Raw genomic sequence first — 11,742 nt, 5'->3', positions numbered from 1 at the left:
GAATGTGTTTAATACTCGAACGAAACTACTTTTATTGTGATTATCAATATTTTGACAGCTACTAGATTTCTGGAAAAGGTTCCAGGTATGTTTAACACAGAGCGTCCCTCCCTTCCTAAGAAGCCTCACGATGTAACCCCCCCCCCCCCCCTTTTTCCGGTTGAGTACTTGAAATGTTCGCCATTTTGGTATATTTAGATATTTGATTAACTAATTGGCTACAGTTTGGAAATTAATACTACCATACTCGTGCCATCGCTACTCCCATACTAATATAGACAATGACATTCATCGTAGGCTTCCATGTTATGTCTATCTAAAAATAAAACGTAATTTGGTTTACCTTTGTTTTAATAGTTTGTGACGAATCATGAAAATCGCCGGAATCCATTAATTACTTCCGATTGTTATAGAGTATGCAAGGGCTCCATCCCGCAATGAAGCGCCGCCCAACTCAACCCTGTCTGCTGCATTAAAAAATATATGCGATTTTAAGTCCAAAACTACCTAATAAATAGTATAATTCGGATATATGGTTTAGCGAGAGCCTTCGCATCGGTGAAATGATGCTCTGAGAAAAACGGAGCGAGCTGATTGGCAAACCCCTCAAGTCTGATTGACACTTGGCTCCGCCCCCCATACGTATAAATATGGAGTTGACACGGAAAGCCGCTTCACATCCACTGCGACTTTCTAGCTTCTACCCAGCTGTAAAAAGTAAGTATCTTACTTGATCTGTATAGTTGGGCTTTGACAACGTTATTACTTCATACATTTGTCTACCATGGACTATCTCTTGGCGATATGGACATAATTTACTTGTTTTTCTCCACTGCGAAACATGACGGGCCGTACGTAGCCTGTTCACTATACACACGTGGGGTCTGGTTTCGCTTTGACAGTTGTGCTACGGTGGGAATGTTAGCATTTAAAACTGTTATCCTAGCTTGTAACATGTGTGTGGTACTTTAATCAATTTAGATCACTGGATGTGGCTGCTAGTTATTGTCATCTTTCCTGACTCAGTGACAGTCAGTCGGACGGCCCGATCGAAGTTCTTTCATTCATATATCTGTTGACAGGCGCCGCGTTCTCATACAGAGTATTTCATGCGGTTGCGTATTCACAACGGGCTTTCCGGCTCGGATACACGCTAGAGCTATGTTTATACCATGATGTAAAGGTGTAACGGTATTTCTTGTAATTGTGTACACACAATGAAGGCGAGTAATACCGCCCGACCAGCTGAAGGATCTGATATTACCAGGGTGGTCATTTTCGCGGGATATTTTGAAACTGTACAATTTTATCGTCTGTTACTGCAGATGTCGTCTGCTCCACGTGCTACATGTCGTCTGCTACATCGTTGTCAGCTCAATAAGGTTGTCAGTTTTCTGTGAGTCATGGCTCGTAGACACTGTCACCTATATCAGGTATACTTCCGTCTACGTTGACGGGACGAGGCGCTTGCTTTCTAGGTCCTGTCATTTGATGAAAAAAAGAAAGTTTATATCATAAATGTCATTCCCTTTCCTGTTGTACCATGTTAGCGTGATTTGTAAGAGGCCAGTTTCTACCGTTACAAACAGGGGGCCCGACATATGTCGCTGTGTCTGTAACGGACGTTGAATCCCATACGGCTAACATAGTGTGTTCCGTTCCTTGTGTCAACTTTGGCCTAGGTTTTCTTGGGGACCCTAAATAAATCACGGGTTTACCAATGAGTGGATTCCTATTTCGGCCGTTGATGTCAGCGCGCACGTGGACGAGTAACTCGCCGGTGAGGCACTATTTATGAAATGTGTGCATGTAGTGCCAGATCGATATATACTAGGAGTGATCACATAGGCTCTCCACCTACATACAGTATTCCACTGCTCCAGTAGATATCGGCTCTCGACGTCAACACACGTCCCGATAAGCAGTATCTGGCGTGATCCTCGTACCCGATGGGAAACTGTTTCCTCGCGCTGTAGTCAATGTTGCCGCATTGACGGCCCTTTCAACAGGTGGTACGAAGTTCCCATGTACTCGCTGTAGCACCTGTTCAGCACCTGCCAGACAGCACGATCGTATTCATATGGACATACGGAAATTAATGATTAAGCCGTCGTTTGTCTATCGCTACCCTGTCGTAAACACATCATTACGCTTGTATTATGATCTAACAAGTTTAAGATATTAGTAGGAAGCCGGCCAAACTCTCGGCCAATGTGACGCATTGTGAAGTATCGGATGACAGTGTGTATGTCAGTATACTCACAGGTGCTGTCTCAAATAACTATTCCAAGCACACAAATTTTAAAATAGATTTCCTTTACGTGAACTGTTTAATATGGGACGGAGTCTGATGATCTTCTCAACAGTCACATGACAAGCACGTTGGGAGGTTAATTTTGCAGTGTCATCGCTTCTCTGATATCTATTATCAAAACATACTCACCCCGTTTTGTTTATTTCAGCGTGAATATACCTATCTGGAGTATACCTACCTACCACTGAACGCTCAGCCAGACATTCACGGATCGTCCTACGACATTTACTTCTGCGACAACTTGTGACTGATAACATTGAGTTTTCCCACCACATCTCTGTATAAAAGTGATATAGGCAATGGCTGCATTATCTGTGTACCTGGCCGCATTAGCCGTGGGACTCACGGCCGCATACTTCAAATTTCTCTACAGGAGAAGGTATGTTGAAATATTTTACAACTTGAAATATATGACAGCTGTTGAATAACGGATTTTGGTTTTATATAACCTGTTTAAGACCTTTTACAAATTAACTGACTAGCTTGAATACATATGTTGTGATAAATCTTTAATTGGCGAACATGATTTCAACCTCACCTTTATTTGACTGTATTTGTGACAAAGGCCGTTGTATAAGGTTCATTAGCTTCCCACGCGTATTCCGCCTTTAGACCAAAGTCACGTGGATTTGGAAGTGTTTATTTTAGGAGGAAATACTTTATTTAACTAGGGTTATCAGGCTGCAATATCAGGGGAAACCACGGCTATATTACTGCTATTAAGTTAACGATCGCCAAAATATTTGTCTGTAACTGCGGTTAATTCGATAAGAAAGGGCATTTCTGTAGAATTTGAATATATTTTTCCGATTGTGTTAATGAATATATAATGCGAACCATTTCTAGGACATTAGGTTAAATTTAGGTACCCCCGCTCCTCCCCGCAATTCCCCCCGATGCCTCGAGCGCTGCTAGGCGGGGGATGCAGGTCATATACTGTCGCTTCACTCCCGTTACGACACCGCGGCCGTGCTCAGAGCTTTGTAACAATAGCCAACCCGTTCCCACCATTGTCTCAAGCTCGTCACAAATGGATTTGTAAACCTTTATTGCTAAGATCCATAATATTTTAATTTTATTGTACGTTCGACAGATACAATTCTGTATCGTAGATGTTTACCTGTAGACCCTCAGGTTTACGTCCTACTAACTTTTCCCCGGTTGTTTAAAACGATTGATTTTATGCTTTTTCTTCGTTGCAGACGAGAGGGAGAACCGCCCTTGGTTCCCGGTAATTTTCTATTCGGGTCAGGCGCTGAATTTGCACAGCACGCCGTCAATTTTCTCCACAAATGCAAGAAAACTTATGGAGATATTTTCACTATCCGGCTGCTAAACCAACACGTTACCATTGTGATGGACCCCCATTCATACGAAAGCTTGTCCAAAGAGCGCCGATTTGACTTCGACCCTATTCAGAGGCAGGTGAACCATAATGTATTTAGTTTCGAACTTGTTGATGCTCGCAAAATGTTGAGCGAGGCTGGTAAAAAAGTCAATGGGCGCCACCTCCATTGCGGGATGAAAAATTTCTCGGACAATTTACAGAATGCCTTCGACAAAGTCACCAACTTGGATGTCAATGGTAACGTTATGAAGACGGTGGGCGAACAGTGGGGACACGATGGCCTTAGAAGCCTCACTTCGAAAACGATCTTCGCAGCCCTCTTCTATACCATATTTGGACACGGGGAATCACAGGCGGAATTTGAGCCCCAAATGTTTCACAAAAGTTTTGACGTTTTCCACAAATACTTCAACTATATGTGGCTAGGCCTACCCGCTAAAATGTTCCCCAAGGCAACCAAAGCCCTACAGGTTCTGTGCCAGCAACCCAACTCCGATGATATGTTGATGAGGGAGGGAGTCTCGGAGTACATCAAATTCGCCACGGGCTTCATGAAGGATAACGCTCAGAGTGAACAGGACATCATCGGCCACAACCTCGTCTTCCTTCACGTCAACTACAACACCTTCCGCCTCGCCTTCTGGTGCATCTACAAACTCCTTGAGAACAAGAAAGCCCACACTGCTCTTGCCGAAGAAATCAGAGAGTTCGTGGAAGAAAAACGGGCTCTCACTACGGGGAGAAAAGTGGAGATTCTCATGGAGGAATTCGACAAGCTGCCCCTTCTAGGTAAATTATATTTATTTATAAAATGATTAAATTCATAAACGAATAAGTAATGATGAGTGATATAAAATTCATTTATTGAATGTAAAACGCATTTCTTTGATGCAATGTTTTGAATCAAGGTAGCCATTTAATGATGAACTTTTATTGTCATTACAGACAGTTTTATTAAGGAAACCCTCCGCATCACAAGTGGAGTCTTCATGGTGAGATACATATCTGAAGATACGGACTTTACGTTGGAGTCTGGTGGAACTTACACCTGCCGACAGGGTGACCGTGTCGCCATCTACCCGCCCGCCATCCACATGGACCCTGAAATTTACGAAGAGCCTGAGGTATGTATCACATTGTCTTCTGTAATTACAGATTAATACTTTACATTTGTAGCGTGGTGTTTCAAACATATAAATATTCACCAGGGGAAATGCTTGTCAATAGCTGCATTCTCGAGTTTCAAATTCGTATAACACGCCTATACGGAAATGGAATTACATGTTTAGCTTGTTTTCGAATAATTTGAAAAGTATTTGGGTCTGTGTAGTTAAACTTTTTGCCTCTTGGAAATTGATTTTAAAGGTAAATAAAGTGGCGACGAACTATTTAGAAAGAAACTCTTGTTAAAAATAGCCTCAGTTATACTTCCGTAAGGTTGTTATTAAAAAGCGTTTGCTTGCTGAACCAACACGGGTTTCGGGCATAGGCAGAAATGATAAAAAAATGAAACGAAATTTCTAACTTACCGGAAGTGCCATGCAGGAAAAACGTTATATTGTATTATTGCACGTGATATTGTTTTGGTCCAGCGAGTTTCGGAGGAGGGGAAGTGTTTAAATTCTGGGGGAAAGTCACGGAAAACTCAATATTTGCAGCGCGATGTTGATACACAGTGTAATTATAGTTGCGCAGCTCCCGACGAACTTTCACCTTAACCAATGTTTTGTTTAGGGGTCCGCACTGCAACATATCCTAGGGGCTTGTTGGGTCGGGGCACGAGCTTGATAAACATGAACGCTAGCGGGGGGAAAGGCGAAGGGGGGCAAGGAACGCGCCATGTGTACAAATCCCGTGTCATGCAAGGCTCTTCTAACAACTCTGTATTTCTTTGTCCACAGGAGTTCAAATACGACCGTTTTGTCGATGCCAAATTCTACAAGAACGGCAAAGAGTTGAAGCACCCGATCATCGCCTTCGGATCCCTATGTCCAGGAAAAAAGTATTCCCTTCTACAAACCAAGTGGTTTATGCTGAACCTTATCAACAGCTTTGAGATGGAACTGTTAGACGGTGAAAGCACTCTCCCCGATGTGAATTTCTATGGACATGAAATATTGCCCCCAGTGCACGACGTTCAAGTTCGCTACAGGCTTCTGGAAAACTCCCATGAACTCGACTTGGTGTCCAAGAGAACGTGCTAATACCCACAAAGCAATGCGTTATACAAAGACACCTGTATTATATTCCTAATTTATTGAACACTTGTGAGTCAAAAGTATTTTTGTGAATGAATTGGTTGAATGTACTGCATGAATCTCAGTATGAAGAGCGTCATAGTGCAGGCAGTCAACGCGGAAAAAATCTCGCGGAGATTTTTTGACTTTTTCTACCCTTCTGTCTGCATGAACAAAAGACTGTAACAGACAGACGGTGTTGCTCGAGTTGCATTTATTGTACAGTATCTTACGGGTAAAAGTGCAAAAGTGAAAATGGACATGGCTGTGGTTGACCAAAGAGACAGCATCGCCTGGAGATGCCTCGTATTTCGATAACGGACACGTGATGAATGTGCTGGTTGCGACCGGAGGACCAAAGTGGTATACTATAGCCAATCTAGTCTGCAGTCAGACGCAGTGATAACCACGGCTATGTTAAAACGATGTAAAGACTCAAGTCCCCCACCTCCTATGACTGTACAGACTAATTATTTCACCAGGAATCGGGATGAAAGCTTGTTTCATTGAGTTTGACAAACTATAAATACCAAAATATGAATTTGTCACGTAAAATATTGAATAGTTAATGTATAAAATACGAAATGGAATGCATTGCTAGGAATCTTGGCATTGTGTCAAGTTTGTTTATTAATTTTCCAATTTGTTATGATGTTTCTTGTAATGTTGATGCAATGCGCGACTGCCGATTCCTGAAACGACGATCTAAACTCGTCCCTTTCTTGCGTCCAGATAGTTTCATTACCATATCTTTAATTATCACTTGTTTATTTCATTTTTACATAATCCGCAAAACATTCATTAACATATTTTTATTTATTGAAATTGATTATGTTTACCTTATATCAAAACATTCAAAATGTTATACTGATTTTGTGATCACAGTCGTTGTGGAAATGTTTACAAGTGACAAAGAGATGCTAGAACAGATATTACCCGTGTCAACAATAATGTGCATTTTTGAAAATGTTTTTCTATCGATTTTCATGAACGTTGAACATCCTCTGTCATAATACCATATGTATAATGTAACATGTAATTTATTTTGTATATATATAAATTTATTTATCTTTCGTCTCACTACTTCTTCATCTGGTGCTGAACAATAATAAATAATTTATTGAGAAGTCCGTGCTAATGTTTTCAATTTGAGTGTCACAGCGTGTGTTTTATACGAAAGGAGGTTATGACGAATGACAGTCAGTTGGAGCGGTGCACAATCACGGCCGTTTAATACGTCCATATTTCATCACTGCAGCCTGCTATGTCTGACATGTAAACGTCTTCAAGATTTAATTGCTTGTAGATATACTGTACGTAACGAAACCTTTAGGAATATTCCTATACCATTTATATTTAGTTCATAATTATAATAGAAAACGCTAATATCTACTGAAAATATTGGAACAATATTGAGTGCATTTTACACTGGTATAATTTCGTTCGCAACGCCTGGCTCAGGCTAACGGTTTTTAGCGACCATAACATTTGTGATTATTCATATGAAACTGGACTGACGCCTAACAGCATCGCCGTCATGACTTCTTGTTATAGGTATTCGTCATGTGTCTACTGCTCCGCTAACTGCCTGTAATTACACCTGCTTATATATGCCAGAAACATATCTACCTGTCCGTGATCAGCTGATAACAATACCATATATAGTCCGCATATACCTGCTTATGTTTAGTCACTGTTTAGGATTATATGGTTAACGTTAACAATTACGGCAGATCAACTAGGGTATAAACTGCTATATTAACCTTATAACAAGACCTATCAACGAGACGATACACTAGCGTAGTATACACTTCTCCGGACACTTAAAATATATTACTGCTGTTATTCCTTCATTAATACTAATAATCGTCCAACATTCCACTGACAGTGGAGTAATCACATAGTCTTATATTTACTGCTTTCTCTTTAATCTTTGAGAACAGCATCAAGTAGATCCTGGTCTTCAGTTCAGTTCATCAGAACATTTGAATGAAAACTTCAGTTATGGTCTAATGGCTGCTCGTTTGTGGTGTCGGGGAATGGTTCAGTAGTTAGGCTTGGATGTATCTTGATAATTACGTTCAGGCAATACAAATTGGTATTATATACGTACCCAAAAAAATCCAGAAAGTGGTGTCAAATCCCCAATATTTCCGTTTCGACATTGTGGACGTTTCTCGGCAGCTGAAGGTCCGTTTGTCGTAGGAAAGTATGTTTTCGAAAGGTCTGAATCGCCACAAACGATTACGCGTGAAATGTTTTTAAATTATTCAGAGTTAAGGGCAGAAGATTATTTCAGAAATTTACAGTAGCCGTCTTTTTGTGAGGAATCGGTGGAAAGCTGCCTATTCCTTGTTTCAAAAAAACACCTTTACCACCCTGCACCGAAATGGAGTTTTCTAAAATTTTGGAAATTCGTGCTTATGCTCGTGTATCTCCATTTCAAAATTATTTTTTGACAATTCAATAATGCGCAAATTGTAAAGGCAACATTGTACGATGACAGTTACCCTTCTTTGTAAGTGTGACGTTTCGGGGAGAATTCTCACAAATTGATCACACCTACAATCCTTAATACTTTGCACTACACCTCTCGCTGAACGTATGTATGTTTGATTTACTTCACATTTGTAGTCACGTAAATTGTATGAAGTTCAGTACTAAATATCAATCTCGGATAACGAGGGCAAATGTAGAACATCTGATTGCAATGGATTTAGAAAACCACATGACAACGGACGAGGTTGGACGAGGGCGCTGTTTGATCTACGTGATCCGCATAATTTACAAGATCAGCCAAACAATTAGAAATTGTTTTGAAATATATGTTCATATGATTGAGAACCAAACTTTTTCATTTCAACACATACATGAGATTAGGTTAGAATATGTCAAAAGGCAGATTTTAGAGTTTTTAGGGTAGGCGTTTGAGCAAGTATTGGACCAAGATGATTTCTTTAGAAAACGCAGATGAAGACAGTACAAACGCGTAACAAACATGCATGGCAGGTCACGTGCTTTCTCTTCAAGTTGGTAAAATCGGCTTTTGGGATCTTATTAAACATTCTTAAGTGCTATGAGGGGCCAGAAGTCAAAACCTTACATGTGTAAGAAAAAAAAGTGTTTGCTGTCAACCATTTGAATGTGAAATATTTTTTTAATAATTAAAATTGGGCATTTCCAGTTAGCTTTGTCCCTCATAGTAGGAATAACAGCAAAGAAAACATACGGTAAGCCAAAACTGTTTAGAAAACTACAGACCACAGTTTTTGAAGTTTGTTAGCGCGATACATAATGAAATGTACGGTCAAAGAGATGATGAGATCCAGGATATTGAACCTATTTTATGTGCAATTCGTACAACTTCTATTTTCTCTCTGTATCAGCATCAACAAATCTGTGGCGCAAAAACACAATGTTGAGACCCTGAAACGATGACTACATTTCCACACGCTTGAGGGCGTGGTTCAAAATAAATACCACACAAACTGCATTTTCCAACTAATGCAACGCCAACAAAGAAAGGAGATAGAAATACGCTTCGTAATTCTTTTGAATGAAGTAATAGGCTTAGAAATGGGTCAGATGAGATCGGATTCCGATTTAATATCAAAATTGGGAAGCTGAGGATTCCGAGAGTTGTAATCCTGCAAGTAGCAGAAGAAAAGAAAGATGTTTTTTTATGTGAATGGCAGCTAGTGCCCGCCTCTCTCTCCTTCACAGAACAGGCAACGCATGCTGAGGACAGGATTGATTAAAATAAAGATTGGACTACAAAGCCGGTCCTGATAATGCCCAGGAAATGTCTAACTGGACGATATTGAAAAATATTAATTTCCTGAAATGTACATGGTAAGATTGATATACTGGTGAAACAAACGGGCTGTTCATTTCAAGAGCGGTCCGTACACTAATTCCCACTTAACGCGAATAAAGAACGCCCGAACAGCGCGGGATTCTATTGGCTTCCATTGTGCGCGGCGAGAGAAGGACTCCTGTATTGGCTTAAATTTGTAGTTGTGTCGCTTACTGCTTCCCTATACGAGTTAAGATTAACGGTCGCTGTCTGTGTACCTAACACAATGTTCTTTTCTATAACGAGGAACGGTCTCACAGGAATTGATGCGATTAAGGTTTGTGTGGTCACGTGACGCGACCCCCTGCATTGTTGGGACAAAAGGGAGAAAGTTTATTTCTCGATTTTATGCAACATTTGGAAACTGATTTGGTTTTGAAACAGTTTAATTGATCACAGGTCTTAAAACGTTCTAAAGCCCATTATGCTAAATGTTTAAATATTCCCTAGTTGAAGATAACGTGAGAACAGATTGCTTTTCGCTGCTGTGAAATTATACACTTGGAGAGCCTTTCCATTATTCCACATAGTCTGCTAAACTAAGAGTTAACATAATGTTTATTCGAAATTTTGTATTTCGACTTTTTGGAGGGCTGAATGTGAATTGTGTCAGCAATATGATATATTCTACCATGCACGGGATCAGGAGTATTGTATATGAGTATGAAACAGTGACATAATATTGTAACGTATTCATTGTTGTATCATCTATTTAAACCTTCAAATTTACATGCTACGAAGATATCACATGACTGACGTACCTCAGCTAGAAGATATCACACGAATGATGTACATCAGCTAGAAGGTATCACATGACTGACGTACCTAGGCTAGAAGATATCACATGAATGACGTACATCAGCTAGAAGGTATCACATGACTGACGTACCTAAGCTAGAAGATATCACACGAATGATGTACATCAGCTAGAAGGTATCACATGACTAACGTACCTAAGCTAGAAGGTATCACTTGACTGACGTACCTCAGATGGTATCATATGACTGACGTACATCTGCTAGAAGGTATCACATGACTGACGTACCTCAGATGGTATCATATGACTGACGTACATTACGTAGCAGGTATCCCATCACTGGCGTACATCAGATTGTATCATATGACTGACGTTGACCAGCTAGAAGGTATGACATTACTGACGTACCTCAGCTAGAATGTATGACATTACTGACGTAACTCAGCTAGAAGGTATCACATTACTGACGTTGACCAGCTAGGAGATGTCACATGAATGACGTACATCAACTAGAAGGTATCACATGACCAAATTACATCAGCTAGAAGGTATCACATGACAAACGTACATCAGCTAGAAGGTATCACATGACCAAAGTACATCAGCTAGAAGGTATCACATGACCAAAGTACATCAGCTAGAGGGTATCACATGACCAAAGTACATCAGCTAGAAGGTATCACATGACCAACGTACATCAGCTAGAAGGTATCACATGACCAAAGTACATCAGCTAGAAGGTATCACATTACTGACGTACCTCAGCTAGAAGGTATGACATTATTGACGTACCTCAGCTAGAAGGTATCACATTACTGACGTACCTCAGCTAGAATGTATCACATTACTGACGTACCTCAGCTAGAAGGTATCACATGACCAACGTACATCAGCTAGAGGTATCACATTACCGACGTACCTCAGCTAGAAGGGGGCACGGGTGGCCCAGTCGTCTAAGGCGCCGCGATTCGCTGTGCAGAGTTGCGTCCCTTAGGCACGCCAGAAACCTATGATTGTGGGTTCGAATCCCGGTTCGCCCCGATTATGTTTCTAGGTTTGTCAGCACCATACCCGTGCTCGTGGGTTTCACCGAAGTGGTAAACGTCTGAGACCTGCATCACTTCGGGCTTTCCTCCCACATTAAGCTGACACGCCGCGATATAACTGGAATACTGTTAAAAGCGGCGTTAAACCAAACTCACTCACCTCAGCTAGAAGGTATCACATGAC

General features: G+C 40.8%; 1 protein-coding gene across 1 annotated transcript; it reads left to right on the top strand.

Moving 5' to 3' along the window:
- Positions 1-643: 643 nt before the first annotated feature.
- Positions 644-6,990, top strand: LOC139444972 (cytochrome P450 7A1-like). Its single transcript, XM_071226009.1, has 5 exons — positions 644-717; positions 2,463-2,693; positions 3,517-4,451; positions 4,608-4,786; positions 5,564-6,990. The coding sequence occupies exons 2-5, from the start codon at positions 2,614-2,616 to the stop codon at positions 5,864-5,866; spliced, it is 1,497 nt and encodes a 498-aa protein (XP_071082110.1). The 5' UTR covers positions 644-717; positions 2,463-2,613; the 3' UTR covers positions 5,867-6,990.
- Positions 6,991-11,742: the final 4,752 nt, after the last annotated feature.

Source organism: Haliotis cracherodii, unplaced genomic scaffold (genome assembly GCF_022045235.1).
Source record: "Haliotis cracherodii isolate W230 unplaced genomic scaffold, xgHalCrac1.p SCAF_6, whole genome shotgun sequence".
Classification (NCBI taxonomy): Eukaryota; Metazoa; Mollusca; class Gastropoda; order Lepetellida; family Haliotidae; genus Haliotis; species Haliotis cracherodii.
Note: the sequence above shows the minus strand (reverse complement) of the source record. Positions and strands in the feature narration are given on the sequence as shown.